Genomic DNA, 18,170 nt, shown 5'->3' with positions numbered 1-18,170 from the left:
TGATAAAATGCAATCTGGAGTAGCCTTACTGCATCTCTTCTGCTTTCACTTCATGCACTTACAGTGGTGGTGCTCTATTATTTAGCCAGACAACATTGTTTTTCTAATGCAAATTTTCTAATATCATAACATACTGTACAATATATTCTTCCAAAACAATGCAGAAAATAGGAGATTAAGCATTGCATAAAAGTTACATGTCATTATAAAAGCCTTTCTATGAAACATTGCGTAACTTTGTACTTATTGCATGGATTGCAATATCTTGGAGTGGCCTCTGGCTGTCATGTGAAGTATTGACGTTGCACGGCCATTTTTGAGTTTAGCAACTTTAAAAACAATCCCGATCAGCGGTGCATATGTTTGTAACAGCATTGGAGTGGACTATTAACAGGTTGCTTTCCTGTGTCTGTATACAAGAACCTACAAAACATGCGTCTTTATCAAACCGCGCGCTTTAAACACACGTGCCTCGGAAAAACAGTGTTTAGTGTTAAGGAATCCCTCAAAACACTGGGTGTTGGTTCAAGTTCAGGACGCCTGCTGGATAAGTTTTCGTGCACATCTGTGTCTGAATCGTTTCGTCTGTCGAAGGTAAAAACAAACTTTTGGCATGGGTGCAGACCGCTTGTTTATCAACCACAAAGCGTTTGTAACGCACACCGGAAACATGTTACACGTGGATTTTCATCAAAGCACGCGTATGAGGACGCTTTTGGCACGGCACGGGATAAACCCGAAACGTTTTGGAACAAGGCGGCATCTGGGATCACTTGGTTTGAACACTGGACCCAAACTCTGGATAAAACCGATACAGTGTTTCCCAAATGGTAAATGCAAGATATATCGAGTTACTTTACTTTCAACTGTTTACAGCGTGACACACGATGGTTTTAAACGCGTTCCACGGACGCTACTCTGACGCGCGCACGACGCGTTTGTGTGAACGCCCCCCGGCCCCTGATGAGACCGTTTGATATTGTTTTCATAACTGAATGCTATGCATTAAGTTTAATATAAATATAATATATTCAGTGCTTTGGATAAATTCCCACAGTATTGGTAAAAAACAATGTAGTATACTTCAGTACAAAGTAAGAGTAAAGCAAAGTGATAAGTTATTTTGACAGAATTTTCATTTTTGGGTCATTTTGAGTTACTCTAATAAAAACATCTGTGTCCAACTCAGGTTTGTTGGAGGAAAGCTAAATGTGTGTTATAATGCTGTTGATCGGCATGTGGAGAATGGGAGAGGTGATCAAGTGGCTGTCATTTATGACAGTCCGGTCACCAACACTAAACAGATTATCACCTACAGAGAATTGCAGGAGCAGGTAATATGTTTTGGCTGTTTAAAAGCAAGTACTGTATCTTTCACCTCTTATGAAATGCTGTACCACACAATGTCCATAGTTAATTATTTGATGAATTTATATTGCATCATTTCTAACCTTGCCTCCAACCAGTCTGCATCTGTTAATGGTGTGACATTGGTATTTATAACACTGTGTCTAGGTATCCAGGTTGGCTGGTGTACTGGTGAAGCATGGTGTGAAGAAGGGAGATCTGGTGGTGATTTATATGCCCATGGTTCCCCAGGCCATGTTCACCATGCTTGCCTGTGCCCGTATCGGTGCCACCCACAGCCTCATATTTGGGGGATTTGCTTCCAAAGAGCTCTCCGTCCGTATCGACCACGCTAAGGCAAGCTTTAATTTTTCATATGATTAATAACAGCAAGAAGTGCTTATTTGTCTAAACGTACAAATAAAGTGTTTTTTTATTAATGCTCATATATTTTGAGGAGCCTTTATTTTTCCATTACTATATGAATCCCCATGATGCATTTCTGCTGAGGTTAGCAAAAACAACTTCCTACCTTAAATCATCATTTTCCCTGCAGCCCAAGTTGCTGGTGACAGCGTCATTTGGAATCGAGCCGGGCAGAAAAGTGGAGTACATTCCCCTGGTTGACAAAGCTCTGGAGCTCGGCAGTCACAAACCACACAAAGTTCTCATCTACAACCGTCCAGGCATGGTAAGACCCTGCACGACAGTAGCAGTCTGTTTACACTGTCTGTTAAATAAAGAAGATAATGTAGAGAATGAAAATGCATTATAAGAATAACCGTGAAATTCGGCAAAGCTCTGAGTCAGTATACCAACATGTGCGCTGTTGATAAAGGGACTCGATCTTTACTGCTTCTTGTAACTTTAATTATGTATCACTCAAATGACATTATTAGCGTTTCTCAAACTTTTTCTGCAATTCACAACTTTGGAGGTAGGGAAGGGTTCCAAGCCGCACTTGACACCCCATCAAAATGGTAATCAACTAGGCTCTAAGTTTAACTGTTGAAATGTATTTAATCACATCATATTTTAAAACATTACAGCATTAAACACCTGCAATAGAAAAAATAAATGTGCAAATGTATTATGATTTTGCATGAAATAAAACTTTGTGACCGAAAATGTCCTCCTGTTTGTCACGCCCTTACTTGTAATGTTCCTATTCCCACCAGTGGGGCTCGCCCCACACTTTAAGAAATGCTGCATTAGATGAAGTGTTAGGATAACAATTGTTTAATGCTTTTAGCATTTTAAGCTAAAAATTATTTTTTTTCTGTAGAGAAAATCATGCTAAACTAATTACTTTTTAGTACTTAGTGTTATTTTATCTGTTTGATGTCTCTTAAATAACTTTTCTCATGTTGCAATTGATGCTGCAACAGAGGGAATTGCTAATCTCCTTCCTGTGTTGTCATGGAAACTGTCAGCAAATAGCCGTTTGATTATCCATTGATTCAGGGTAAAGGTAAATCGTGCAAACACAACAGCATCTAAAAAATCAGAATATTTGAGGTACAAATCAGTTTTCATATTTGAGGAGGAATTAAGCCAGCTCCAGAACAACAAACTGAAAGCGCACCATCCTGTTATCGCTTTAGATTTCAGCATGTCATGGTGTAATTTATGCAGTCTTGTAAAATATTCAAAGCTTTCTACTTGGAATTGAAAAATCACCAAAGTGCTGTATGAATAAAGTCATAGTTCACCCAAAAATGAAGATTTTGTCATTACTTTCTCACTTTTATGTTGCTACAAACCTGTATACATTTCTTTGTTCTGATAAACATGAAAGAAGATATTTTGAGGAATGTTTGTAACCAAATCGATCATAAGCCCCATTCACTTTCATAGTAGGATAAAAGAATACTATGGAAGTGAATGGGGCTCATGAATGTTACAAACGTTCCTCAAAATATCTTCCTTCGTGTTTGTCAGAACAAAGACATTTATACAGGTTTGTAACAACATGAGAGTGAGTAAATGATGACAGACATTTAATTTTTGGCTGAGCTATCCATTTAAAGCGTAACTAAACCCCTGGCCAGAGCCTGACTCCACCCACTGGCAATATTTGAAAAATGCACAAAAAAAAATGGGCAGATCCCAACGGAGATAGAGGGGACAAACTAAGCTCGTACCAAGATCGTAACAAGGGCGTGGTGAGCTTGAACCACGAGGTATTTTTTGGACCCAACATCCAATAGGAAAATTCAACTGCAGTAGCCACCGTTCAACCTGAAGAGGGCAGCACTCAGACGTTTTTACACCATTTATTGTAGTATTGAAACACTTTATATCCAAATGTCAAAAAAGTTACTAAAATCAATGAACAGCACTAATAAAGCCCCATTCTTACAGATTATTAACTAAAAAAAGTTTGTTTAGGGTTTTTGTACGCTTTAAATGAGTAATTTATCCGAAAATGAAAATTGACATTATTTACTCACTTTTACCCACCACTCCAGGTCTGGTTTTAAGTCCAGATGACTTTGGAATGACATTTTGAAAAATGTTCATGCTGCATTTTGTGCAATTCACTGAAACCTTACAGTGATTAGGAACGGTCTATAAGGGAATGGGTACCATAGAGACTGGCTGTTAAGATGTGTTTTGGTCACTAAATACAAGTGTAAATGGGTTGTGAAACATTTTGAGCTCGTCCACTTTCGACTACATTCAGAGGTAGTTGAAAACGCATTCGACCGGATTGCTTTTGTGGTGTAGACGCTCATGTACAAAGTACCGCCTACTCTCCGGCTATTGATCTAATGTGATGTAACGAGCACACCAGACCTGACTTCTAGCGCAAACCCACCCGTGTTCAACGCGATCTTTAGATTTCCATTGATAGAACTGAATCTTTGATTTTTGTTTCATTTTGCGAGCGCTTGAAAGTTACGCAAGCTCTTTTCAGCGATTGCTCTGAAATATCAAAGATCAGAGACTTGCTGAATTTATTATAAGGACAGAAGCGCCCGAAAGTTGATAAAAGAGACTGATTTAAGTACCAGTTGTAAACAGGAATGTGTCTCTCTCGTCCACTTGTGATCTGATCGACCAAAACGCATCCTAATACCAGGTATAAACAGCCATATGACTTGTAGCTAACACTAACCTAAAGATTATTGGAATGCAGCAGAGAAATTGTTTTTTGGACACCCAAGAATCTGCACCCAAATGATACTTTTTCAGAATGTCATTCTTCCCATAATTCGTCTTACCCTTAGGAAAAGGTGTCCATGCATCCTGACCTCAGCCTGGATTGGGAGGAGGAAATGGCCACTGCTTGCCCTCACGACTGCGTGCCCGTCCATGCACATCATCCGCTGTATGTCCTCTACACATCTGGCACCACAGGCACTCCGAAGGTGAATGCATATTTATGATGATATATAAACACGCAACTGAGGGGACAAATTAGATTTTACTGTAGAGTAGATCTTTGCTGTCAGAGCCTTGTTTATTTTATATAATGTTAGAAGGCTATACGATATAAATCTGGCTCAAGGTTATAGCCTATAGTTGTACTGCTGCTCTGTAGGTCTTTAACTAACTAACTAAGAACCAACATCTGTCACCTAAATATAAATCTATGATGATGGCTCATTGTACCTGACCGAGCTACGCCCATTTTTACAACCCTCCCTTTTATGCTACTGTAAATGTCATTCTACTCTGTAATACCACGTCTCATCTCAAAACTTGTTTAAACAAACAGCGCTATAAAACTTGAGTTTAATCCTTAACAACTCACCTACACATGAAATCATTCAAGAGCACACAGGAGGCGGCAGCAAGGCCTGAAGGCAAGTGAACAAAACGCAGCTCTCCACTGACCCAGACTCCAGTCAGTGTGAAATATCTGGCCCCAGGCAATGCTGAACTGTACATAAACCATTTGCTAATGGTTCTCCTTTACTTGCTCACTCAGGCACATGTCTCCCAGATTTATGGACTCTTAGATAGTTTGGAGTAAGCAGAATCTAATTACCATCCTGTAACTCAGATTGTGAAATCTTCAAAATCAGCTCTGAGCTTTAGTTTTGGTGCATTAACACATGCTTCATTAGTCCTCGTGTATAGATGATATCCAGGGTCCCAAACTAAGTAGTTAATGATGGGTGAATTAAATATTATATGTGTTCTGGTCTCATTCTGGACCTGTGAAGTGGTATTATTAACAGGGACACAAAAGGAGAAATTTATAAAGAACCATTATGCAGCTCCTGCCATACAGTGGAAGTTCATAGTGACTAGGGATAGTCAAGGGTACATGGACAAAAACAAATATGGAAAGGCACCGTAAGTGTATCAAAAAATACATTATTTATACGACAATGACATGAGCACTGGCAAATACAACACAAGGATACTATACAAAGGCTTTATAGCATAAAATTGAGAATTTTTTGTTCAGTACTTTAGTTTCATGTTCCAAATGCACTGCCCTCATGTATTGCCACACAGAATTCTGCAAAAGGACTCCCATGGTCCTTTTTTCCATTTTCATATAGGCATATGGCTGACGCTTTACCTCAAACCATCAAAGCAATTTGTCTTAGAAAGGCATTAAAATGACAAGCGCTATACAAATTTATTTTCAGCTAAGTTTTTCGTTTTTCCTGCGGCCGGCATACAGTAGGTTTAAATTGTTTCCAATGGAAGAGCAGTGCTTTTAAAGAGCACCTATTGTCCGATTCACATTTTTAAATTTCCTTTGGGGTGTAAGTGTATATTAGTACATGTAAACGATATGTAAAAGGGACATACCCCAAAGTAAACGATGACGCGAGTTATCATCTCCAACGTAAATCTCTTTTCTTTTACTACAACAAACACACGGATTGTAGGCAACAGTTTACTTCCTGGTATTGGTGATGTAGTAAAAACCGACATTATCATAATTCCTCCCGCTTCGGGCTTACAGCCTGTAATTTGACTCCAGTTAGCAACCGAATCTTTTAAACATGGTAAGGAGCGTCACGTTTTCGGCTGACGTCAGATGTATTCAGGCCAATCACAACGTGCAGATTAGCTGTCCAATCAGAGACACAGAGCTTTTAAATCAGCGTGTTTCAGGAAGAGAACCTGAACACATTGTATTATTATATTAAATACACAAATAATGTTGTTTTTTAGCAATGAAATAGGTGCTCTTTAAAAAACGTCAGCTGCGCTCAGCGTTGCCGAAGTTTTTGTCCGTACGCTGAGAATTGAAAATGATTAACTTGGGATAGAACGTTCAGCTCGTCAATGTCACTTTTCACTCAACCGTCCAATCACAGTGGAGGAGGGGCGGGACAAATACCACACCAACCAAACGGCGCATTGCACAACTGATAAACAAAACGCAAGTATTATAGCAACCAAAGCACTCAGCTAAAGAAACACTGGCACGTGCACTAGAGGTCTTCACAGGTCCACTTAGATCCGAAAACCAGAAGTCCGACCCAAGACCCGATCGGGTTGGGGTCTAAAAATTTTACGTGTGCCTCGGACACAGGTCGGGTATAATATTAGCGGCATCGGGTCTCTCGGGTAATTTAAAATTAATGCGTTTTTATATAAGCAAAGTGTTAAACATGTTCCTATAAAGCATTCATGCAAACAATACTTTTTAAGGGTTTTTTTATGTTGCGAGTAATTCCGTACAGATTTTGGATGACCAAGATAAAAATTGTTAGAAAAATATAGACGTCACTACTGATTAAGGGTGATTTTAAATCGAAATCGATAACAAATTAAGTCACAACCTCGAACTTCGAATAAAAAAATGGAATCGTCGATGCTGCCACGCCCCCATGTCAAGTCGTTTCTCTGAACGGAGATCTGTTTTAAGTTTCACAACAACTTATTTAATTTGCTTAAGAGTTATAAAAACAGCATTTAAACATGACTTATTGGTAGCCTGGGTGCCAGCCGATCTTAGCCCCCGCCCACAACATTTTGAGAACGGGAAAATCGTGTCTGGGGTTTCTCCGTTGAGGAGCTACTATGCTAGACCCAAAGCTGGTCGACCAATCAAATTGTCAGGGCGGGCTTTATACGATGATGGACAGATGATCAACAGTAACGTAATGAACCACGTCACCAAAGAGCGCGTATGTTGAATCTGTTTACAACTAAATGGCTCCCGCTGTAGAGTTCAGATGTGTGGATTCTGACATTGAGTCTGTTCTAATAGATATCGACAGAGCATTGATTTTAAAAGAGGAACAGAGAAACGCGAGCAGGGCATTTGTTGATGTTTTTGCCGTCCTTTCTACGGGATTCGGCAAAAAATGGTTGCAACTGAAATTTGTATCACGGCGATGCAACTCGGCGTGCATGACGAGATGGATATAATTAGCGGTCGTTGCCAGCTTCTTTTCGGAAGCCCGGAATCATGGTTGCTGAATAAGTTGAGGGACATGTTAGGCTCCAATGTTTTCAAGCCAACGTAATGTGTATCGTCGTGGATGAAGTTCACCTAACGTACAAATGGTAAGAGATAGTCTTACTCTATGACCTAGTAAATACTTCATGTTGTGATATAAACGAAATGTTGTAAACATAGTAGGTGTTGATGTACATTCGCTAACTCAGTATAATCACAATGTTAGTGTCATTGTAGCGAAATTACTAGCAGTTCGGTCAGGCTGCTAAAGACGCCATTTCAACATAAGTCACACACTCCGTTGCTCTGATTGGTCGTAGGTCTATCCAATTGAGTGCAGAGGCATTTTTCGGTTGAGACACGCCTCATAATTATAGCTCAATGGAGTGGTATCAGACTCAAATTCTGACTAGAATTGAGTATGACAACGTCAGGCTAACTTATTGGGGTATAGTCTCACAATCTCGTCTGACGGTAATAAAGGCAAGTTTTTAATGTGCAAAGTACTGACAGGAATGTTCATCTGACAGGAAGTTTCGTTTTATCGTGTATGTGCGTGTACCATATTTTTCCACTGGCAGCACGACTAACATGGCAGGGCATCTCCGGGTTCAAGGTCAGATATTATATTTCATAAAAGTCTAGTCTAAAAATGGCATTTTTTTGTGCTTTAAAAAAAAGTAAAAATCAAGAATCGAATCGTGACCTTAAAATCGGAAATGTCAAATCAAGGATTTGGAGAATCGTGACACCCCTACTACTGATGTTTTGTTTGGTTAAACTACATGAACCAGGGTCAGGCGATTGTGGTTACAATGAGATAGACAGGCAGTGTAAAAAACGGCACCTTCTGCCAAAAAGGTCATTGACCTCTTGTACATAATCATTAAATAATGAATTTGTTTTATTACTTGCCAAAGTCAGAGAGGCTCAATGTCACTTTTGGACCCTGATCATAGTTTTTCTCAGATTTCTCTGCCTGAATGAAATTTGGCACTTACAGATAAGTGTTCCCTGTATGTACCTGACCTGTATGTAAATCATTTCTTTCCTCACAGGGTATAGTCAGAGATTCAGGAGGTTATGCCGTGATGCTAAACTGGACTATGTCCAACGTTTATGGATTGGCTCCAGGTGAGGTAGGTCATGATTTTAGATTGTAACAGCTTTGGAAAAATTAAAGCTTTTGTCCATATCGCTTTGCACCGTTTGACCTACATGTCCCTTTCTGTCAGGTCTGGTGGGCTGCGTCAGACTTTGGCTGGGTGGTAGGACACTCATATATCTGCTACGCTCCGCTTCTGCATGGTAACACTACAGTGATCTACGAGGTACTGACTTGCTGTGTGTGTGTTTGAATGTGTGCTGCAGTTGACCTTCGGGTCGGTCCAGCTCACACTCAATTACCTGCTGTTGTGGGTTACTGGATTCTGATGCTTTGACAAAGTAGTGCAAAGTTTTATAGCCCCTAGTAGTCATTTCTCTCTAAGATTGAAATCCAGGAAGAAAAGCTCTCTAAATCTCTTTAAGGGTGAACATTATGAATTACAGACTTGTGCGTTCGATTTCCTGTTGCTTTTCATAAAATTATGTATCGGTAAAGAGCGCTCGTATTTTAAAACTAGTTATCCTCATGGAGATCACACCATGAATACTAAACCTTGCAGACGGCGGGTGGTGATATGACTTTTGGTTTTTCTGTCAAGGTGAATTTACTAATGCTGTCTGCACGACTTATTTGATGTGCGTGCTTCTTCATGAGATAGACACTTGCTGAATTTATTAATCTGCTACAATGCATGAAGTAGAGCTGGGCAATATATCAAGTTTTTGTTATGTATCGGTATTATTTCAGGATACAGGATGATACACTATACAGGGTTCCCACGGTTCCTTGAAATCCTTAAAAGTTTGTGAATCTGGGGGAAATAATTGAAGGTCTTGGGAAGTTTTTGAAAATATACATAGATACAGGTCATTGAAAGTGCATGAATCTGTTTTCTGGAAAAAAATCCATATTATTCCCTGTGTAGTGTAGGATAATATCATAAAATTTCTAGCCTTTTAATATCTTCCTTATGCAAATGTTGATTCATACCAAAATGCTTTTTTGCATAGTTGTGTTTGACACATGAAAACGTCTCGGGTTACGTATGTAACTGTTGTTCCCTGAGAAGGGAACGAGACGCTGCGTCTCCCTTGCCATACTTCCTGCGTCCCTGTAACGCCGTCTTTGGCAATATTTCAGCTAGCGATATACTTCCTTGCTCCCGCATCACCCTGTCTTTGTTGTTAAGCCTCACCATTGGTTGAATTTGATATACACATTCAGACACACTTACCCCTGGAGGCGTCCCCAAAGTGTCACCGCAGTGACACAGTGCAAGTTCCCTCGAAAGGGAACTGTAACAAAGGTAACACGTTGTAACCTTGCTCTCACTTGAAATGTTTCCCCACATTTAGTCTTTGAATTTGAGGGTATTGGACCTGGAAAGTCCTTGAAAGGTCCTTGAATTTGAAGTTAACTAACGTGACTATACAGCTTTTTATTGCAGCAGAAGCTATGCCAGAAATGTACACTGAGGTCAGATGTAATGTATTTTTTCATACATTGTTTTAGTAAAGGTGACTGTGACACCTTACATTAAGTTTTGACTTGCATGTAAACATTTATTCCACTTTGTAGAAAATCCACAGATATTTAACAGATATCGCTATTCCTCCCGAAATTACAGAGATATGAATATTGGTCAATATTGCCTAGCCCTACTATAAAGTTTGCATAACATATATTTGAATATTACTTCTATGTAGTGTCAATTTCAGTATCTATAATTACATAAACATACTGGTGATGGTCATTGTAACAGTTAAAGGAATATGCCAAATTAACAGCTTGATCTGAAATTCATACGTATTTTACGGGTAATTTAAATACATTTGTATAAAATGAATGTACAAATTAATACGAATTGGCCATGGCCACCTCGTAAAAACATACAAATTGACCTAAATGTCTACCGGTAGACATAATTAACCGGTAGAAATTTGTCAACCGGTGGAGATTTTGGACTATCTTTTTTTTTATCGAGGTTACGTGCCCACGTCACACTCCTGTGCACGTGGTCGTGAAAACATAACGTTTGTACACGTATTTAAGCACTGCAGTTTTAAAACAAGTTATTTTAAGCCATTGAAAAACAGACAACAGATCTGTATGCGTGCGTTCTTTCTGTGTGTCAGGAGCGGACAAGTCGCGCAACCGCTGCTCTTTCTGTCTGTGAGGAGCGCGCAATTCGCGCGACCGCTGCTCATTAAGCTCGTGAGCATTTTTCCACTTTATTGGCCTTAAATAGACATATACGTCAAAATTCCCGTCTTTGCAAGCATCCTCATAAACACGACCAATTAGGTCTTAAGGGAAAGTAGACAGCAAAAGGAGAAAGCGCATGTGTAACAGTGTATTGGATCCGGACTTTGGTCTTAAAGGGGAAGTTACCTAATTTTGCTCATGTCTGTCACTCGTGTTAAGCAAACAGCATTGAGAGAAAATCTCTCACTGCTCCCGATTAAATCACTTTTCTACTTAAAAAATATATATATATATAGGCCTATACATACATGCATAATTATTTATTATCACTCTTATATCATTGACTGTTTATCTTCAGAGAGCTTGAGTTTTGTTTGTTTTTATCTTCTTTCTATGCTTTTATATCTTTTTTGTGAGAATGATGAACATTTCTATGGTATTAAAGATTTAAACCTTATTAAAACATAAAAAACTCTACCGTGATACATATCGTTATCATGATATAAAATTAATCCTATTGTGATAGAAGATTTTGGTCATATCGCCCACCCCTATCCTTTCCCTATACTTTCTTCGATCAGTGCTTAGTAGTGATATAGTACTCGAGTCTGGAGACTGATTTCTGCTTTCTCTGACTCGTCTCAGACTTGTTCCTTCAAAGACTTGGTCTAGGAGCACAGTTGGAGGAGAAGGACTCGTAATTTCAGTCCGAGTCCTCGAGACCAATTCCTTTTTTATGTTCATATAAATAAACACACAACACTTAACAGTAATAAGTAAATGCAATGTTGACGGGCATTATTTGAAAATGACATCCCATGATGCAACATTTATTTATCTCTAGAAAATAGGCAGAAGATGATGCATGTGGTAAAGATTTTTTTAATGATAGTAAAAGCATAGTTCATATTAAGACGTTAAGACTGCTCCCTAAACAATTCCCAATCTATCTTAGTCTGTAGGCCTAAATGTTGATTATTAACTGGGGTGATATTAAATCATTAATATGAAAACTGACATGTTTTTACGGTCTTGGTCTCGACTCGGTCTCGACTCCTATAGGACTCGGTCTCGACTCAGACTTGCTTCCTCAAAGACTCGGTCTTGACTCAGACTCCACTCTATTGGAAAACCAACGGACTCCGTCTCGACTCGGTCTCGAGTCTCGACCCTTCAAAGATTCGGCCTTCACTCGGACTCGGCATAGGCGGTCTTGTCCCCATCACTAGTGCTTAGATAGTATAAGAACAAATCTAAAAGCATTTATCATGATGTTGATATCGATTGTTGTAGTTTTTTATTGGAAACACTTCTTGAATCACAAGATGATTCCTGTGTCGGTTTTCCCAGCTAATACGAAGTCTTTTGTTTCTCTCTGAGCAATGTGGCAGAAACATGAATATTTAAACAGCTAAGAGTTTATGCTGCTCATGTGCAGTCTCCGTAACAGTATTATTCTGTTTTTTAGCTGTGTGCCTGGACCATCTGCCACACAGGCACCTTTCCAAACCGCTCTCCATTTCAAACACATCCTTGATTTAATATTTACTCCCTAACCACTGCAAGTGCCCTCGCTGATCCAGGGAGATCCCAAGTCATGCATTCTGAAACGGGCTGGAGGGTATTATATTAATAATATATTATTTGTATAATATATATTCATTTTTATTGAACTAAATATTAATTATAGCACAAATTCCTTGTTTTTGGTTTGACAACTAGTAGTTATATTAGGTAAACTATTAGGGTGGGACGAGACGCTTTCTCAAACAGAAGGCTGCATCCTCCGGAGGTCGCATATGCAGGCTGCATACGTCATCAAGTCTGGCTTATTTCAGTTAACTGAGCATTACAGTCACAAGTCATTAGCATATTACAACAATGTACAATTAACTTAATATAACAGTAAACTTTATAATTGTTAATATTCAGTAACTTCACTTTATGAAGTATGCAGTCTACAAATGCGACCTCCAAAGGATGCAGCCTTTTGTTTGAGAAACAAGATCTTGTCACACCCCTATAAACTATTATACACAGTAACTATTAAGTTAACAATGAATCCTAGCTAGTTTTAGTGGGTTTTTTTTGTCATACTACCTTGGTCTTGAATTCACCAGCATTTTTTAGAATTTTGATAATTTATTAAAGGCGGAGTCCACGATGTTTGAAAAACGCGTTGGAAAAGGAGACGGGCCGACTACCAAAACACACTTACAGCCAATCAAATCAAATCAAATGCCGGGTTGCGTATGTGTGGGGCGGGTCTATCAACAGAAGGTCCAGATTCTATTGGGGTAGGGGCGTGTTTGTTTAGGTGATTTCAAATATCAACATTGGCTTTCAAACATCGTGGACTCCGCCTTTAAAGGCACAATTTATAAGATTTTTGCATTAACATATCCAAAAATCTGCATTATTTATTTTATTTACTTGTGTACATACATTATCCCAGTTTTTTAACAATGTTGGAAACTCTGAATCTTCTGAATAGTTTTTTTTTTGTGGAGTATATAAATTAAATCCCTCATGTAATATTTATGTAACCTGAGCTTGATAATTAGCATTTTGTGAAGGTTAAGAACCCCCGTTGATAATTTGTTGATAAAGAACAAATGAGTTTCTTTATAAAAGCCACCAAATCTCTGGCTGCCAATTTGAAATTCATAAGAAGACAGTTTTAGAGATTTAAACTTAACATTTAGGAAAAGTTTCCTGGACAGGGTTTAGAATCGATTTATACAGGACTATGCTTTAGTTGTGTTAGTACATTTAAGTAGTTTTTACAAGTATGTCTTGTAAAGTATGAAAAACATTACTGTTGTGCTTGTGCATCATGAGACAAAACAATGGCACTGATATATGTTAAGTTATGTTAGTGCAAGATGCTTTTTAAGGCATAAGTGTATTTTATTCTGGGATAGGATAAGCCCTGTCCAAACTGCCCCATAGTTATTTGTTTCAGTGTTTGATTAAAGTAGTAATACAGTATGTTATTTATTCAGATAGCTGTAAGCAGTTACTGTCTCCGAAGGGGAAACCGGTGGGGACTCCGGACCCTGGGTCGTTTTTTCGTGTGATGTCTGAGCATGGCACGGCTTCAATGTTTACTGCTCCCACTGCTATCAGAGCCATTCGCCAGCAAGACCCTCAAGCAAAACACGGGAAACAGTATCCGCTCAGCAGGTAACCCTTAAATTTGTATCATGCACCTATTTTTTTTTTTTTTTTAAGTATTAATTGAATCTACAATTGTTTTAACTTTCTGGACTAGTGGGAAGTTGCTTTAAATAATAAAAAATGAAGTTAAGCTAATTCAGCTTAAAAAATTAAAACTCATGAAAATAAAAATAAGTTGAAATGACTTGTAAATTGAAGTTTATTAAACTCTTTTCTATTAAATATGTTATACTTTTTTTAAGTGTATACACAAACCTCATTTAAACAACAAATAATGCAAAAGCCCTCAACTGATAATATCCCTTGACCGTTTCTCTCTTTCTCTCTAGCATAAAGATAGCAGTAAATACTTTATGGGATTTCATTATTGAGTTTAATGCTTTTTTCAGCGCATAATGTTTCTTTATGCCATTAGTGTAGATTGACCATCACATAAACCAGTTGCAGTTTGGTGTGACCTGCAATGGGTCAGTGAGTGCACTAGGAAAAATAAAGGTGTTGTTACCATGGTAATAGTAATGAATGTAATAAAATAAAACTGTATAAGGGTCCTATATATCTGTTGGGGCTTTGATTAAACTAAGCACTGTTGCATTAAGCAGCAACAATTCCTTTTGTTCCTCCGCTCAAATCATATTGTGCAAGTTATAACTATTTAGTGCCTGTTTACAGTTATTACAGCCACATGGTCATTGATGGTTATGGGAGCATGTACCCCTGAAACAGAGCCATATAACGTTTATGGTTTGTTTCCAGGACAGGATTTAGATATTTCCAGCACAAGGCCTTAGTTATATTAGGACATTTAACTCTTTCCCCGTCATTGACGAAGAGAAAACGCTTCCCTGCCAATGACGAGTATTTCGGGCTTTCTGCAATACTGCTATTATCCACCAGGTGGCAACTTATAAAACGCGGAAGTATCACCCTAGGGCAAACAGCTCTTTGTCCGTGTAAGTTTTGAGGATCGCTCTGCATCTGGTCTCTATCAAAAGTCCTTCACAAAAATGGAATGATCATGTCAGCTTTTTGCTCAAAATTTGGTGTTTTTGAAGAAACCGATCCATATTTGAGAGGTGATAAACTTCAAACTAATGAAGGTAGGATGAAACGGGTTTTTTCTATTCTTTCATTTGATATATTTTATGTTTATATATTTAAAGAAGAACATTTTCTGGAAGGCATTACACTTTTGTGAAAATCATGAAAAATACTGGCACTGGCTGGCAACCTTTTAAAAAAATGCGGGCGGGGAAAGAGTTAAAGGATAATTCCGGTATTTAACACTTTGAGTCTCATTTCTGGTTTGTTTTGGATGAACTACAGTGACGGACACAGAAGTTTTGACAATGGGTCGTGTCTTGACTTTTCGACTCATTTAGAAGCGTCTCTTGACTGCTTCAGAATGGAAGTCAATGACCATGCACAAACATGTCATTAAAACAACACTTAACGTTTATTTTCAAAACTGTACTACTCACCGAGTGGTTCGTGGTGTTCGTTGATGATTAAAAACAAATATATTGGCGCAATGTATGATTTCAATCCGTGTTATTTGCTATAGTGGAACTATTTTTTCAGATACCTCACAACCGCGTATATACTTCCGCTCTATATTTGAGTCTGAAGCATGAATGAACGTAGTCCAACAAACTGTAATAAAACGGTAGCATACTTTCAAAATCAAGTTTATTTATAACACTTACACCATCCAATATGTTTTTTTCATCAGCAGAACAATAAAGAAGATATTTTGCAAAAACCCCAGTGCTCCGTCATGCAAGTCAACAGATCCGCACACTTTAAGAGCTAAAGCATATACAGTTGTGTTCAAAATTATTCAACCCCCCAATGCTGTTAAGGGTTTTAGGGAATTTAGTGTACATTTGTAATTGTATTCTGAATGAAATCCTACAATGACTTCTTAAAGAACCATATGCAACTAAAATGACATCAATTGGTTTTGTAATATAGTAGTAAATGTTTCTTTTGTGAATTCTTCATTGACACAATTATTCAACCCCTTAAAGAACTACCACTCTGAAGAACAGAGGTTCATTGAAGTGTTTTCAATCAGGTATTGAAAACATCTGTGGATGTCAGGGAACAGCAATAAAGCCTAATAAGCACCAATTAGGCAGCTTTAAAATGACTGTGATACTCAACTCCTTCTAAACATTTACTGGTGTGGTTACAAACATGGTGAAGTCAAAAGAATGGTCCAGGAAGACAAGAGAAGAGGTGATTAATCTTCACAGGATGGGCAATGGCTATAAGAAGATTGCAAAGATGTTAAAGATACCAAGAGACACCATAGGAAGCATCATTCGCAAATTCAAGGCAAAGGGCACTGTTGAAACGCTTCCTGGTCGTGGCAGAAAAAAGATGCTAACTGCGACTGCTGTGCGCTATCTGAAGCGTAGAGTGGAAAAAAGTCCCCGTGTGACTGCTGAGGAACTGAGAAAAGATTTGTCAGATGTGGGTACTGAAGTTTTTGCTCAGACAATACGGCGCACCCTGCGTACTGAAGGCCTCCATGCCAGAACTCCCAGGCGCACCCCCTTGCTGTCTCCAAAGAATAAGAAGAGTCGACTGCAGTATGCCAAAAGTCATGTGGACAAACCACAGAAGTTTTGGGATAGTGTTCTGTGGAAAATTAGAACTGTTTGGGCCCATGGATCAACGCTATGTTTGGAGGAGGAAAAACAAGGCCTATGAAGAAAAGAACATCTTGCCTACTGTGAAGCATGGTGGGGGGTCAATCATGCTTTGGGGCTGTTTTGCTTCTGCAGGTACAGGGAAACTTCAGCATGTGCAAGGTACCATGAATTCTCTTCAGTACCAGGAGATATTGGATGACAATGTGTTGCAGTCCGTCACAAACCTGAGGCTTGGGAGACGTTGGACCTTTCAACAGGACAATGATCCCAAGCATACCTCCAAATCCACTAGAGCATGGTTGCAGAAAAAAGGCTAGAACATTTTGAAGTGGCCATCGCAGTCACCAGACTTAAATCCGATTGAGAACCTCTGGTGGGACTTAAAGAAAGCAGTTGCAGTGCGCAAGCCTAAGAATGTGACTGAACTGGAGGCTTTTGCCCATGATGAATGGGTGAAGATACCCGTAGATCGCTGCAAGACACTTGTGTCAAGCTATGCTTCACGTTTAAAAGCTGTTTTAACTGTAAAAGGATGTTGTACTAAGTACTAAGATTGAATGTCACTTGGGGGTTGAATAAAACTGATAATGATGTGAGCACAGAAAAGACATTTGTGGTTATTTCATTATAAATGTTATGTTATATTTGTCTGACCTACACATGCCTCTTTGATGTAATTGTAAGCAGGATGACTGAATGATCAAAATCAATGTAAAACCGGCCAAAACAAGCAATTTCAGTTGGGGTTGAATAATTTTGAACACAACTGTATATCCAATACAACAGTAATCCCCCATAACTCTGTGTGACATATTGACGTCTTGTGAAGCAAATCAATCAGTTTTTGCAAGAAACTGAACGTTATTTACAACACTATTAGCGTGAATGCCAAAGCAGGAAGCGTGCTTTCTGTTCGAGGAGATCTCTTACACTGGTGCCGTTTGGTGGCTGTTGGCTATGGATGTTGGTCTCTCTGCGCCACCTATAGAGCGGGAGCGTGAAGCGCACTTCCTGCTTGGCAAAAGCTCTGCATTAACGCTGTAAAATATTTATATATATATTCGAATCTCAAAACTGAAAATCGAATGTCAACCCACGGAACGAATATTCAAATATTCTGGTCCAGCCCTACAAATATGGGAAAAATTTCTTCTGAGAGAAACCGAGCGAAAAAACTATAACCACATGTAAACAGTCTCTTTTCTGTTTCCCGGCGGCGGAGTGATATATCAGCGAGCAATGAGTCTTTCAAGAGAAGTCAATGGAATTTTACAAAATGCCAAATAAA

At 38.8% G+C, this 18,170-nt stretch overlaps 1 protein-coding gene across 1 annotated transcript in view; it reads left to right on the top strand.

Annotated features, from left to right (window-relative positions):
• Positions 1–282: 282 nt before the first annotated feature.
• The window catches only part of acss3 (acyl-CoA synthetase short chain family member 3), a 58,435-nt gene continuing 40,547 nt past the window's right edge, over positions 283–18,170 (top strand). Inside the window, exons 1-8 of the mRNA XM_055190785.2 lie at positions 283–830; positions 1,190–1,334; positions 1,516–1,704; positions 1,904–2,038; positions 4,581–4,721; positions 8,788–8,868; positions 8,965–9,060; positions 14,077–14,228. Coding sequence (XP_055046760.2) covers positions 433–830; positions 1,190–1,334; positions 1,516–1,704; positions 1,904–2,038; positions 4,581–4,721; positions 8,788–8,868; positions 8,965–9,060; positions 14,077–14,228 — 1,337 coding nt within the window. The 5' untranslated portion in view covers positions 283–432. The remainder of the gene's footprint in view (positions 831–1,189; positions 1,335–1,515; positions 1,705–1,903; positions 2,039–4,580; positions 4,722–8,787; positions 8,869–8,964; positions 9,061–14,076; positions 14,229–18,170) is intronic.

This window comes from Misgurnus anguillicaudatus, chromosome 1, assembly GCF_027580225.2.
Source record: "Misgurnus anguillicaudatus chromosome 1, ASM2758022v2, whole genome shotgun sequence".
Lineage (NCBI taxonomy): Eukaryota > Metazoa > Chordata > Actinopteri > Cypriniformes > Cobitidae > Misgurnus > Misgurnus anguillicaudatus.
The sequence above is the reverse complement of the archived record's forward strand: the minus strand, read 5'-3'. Positions and strand labels throughout refer to the sequence as shown.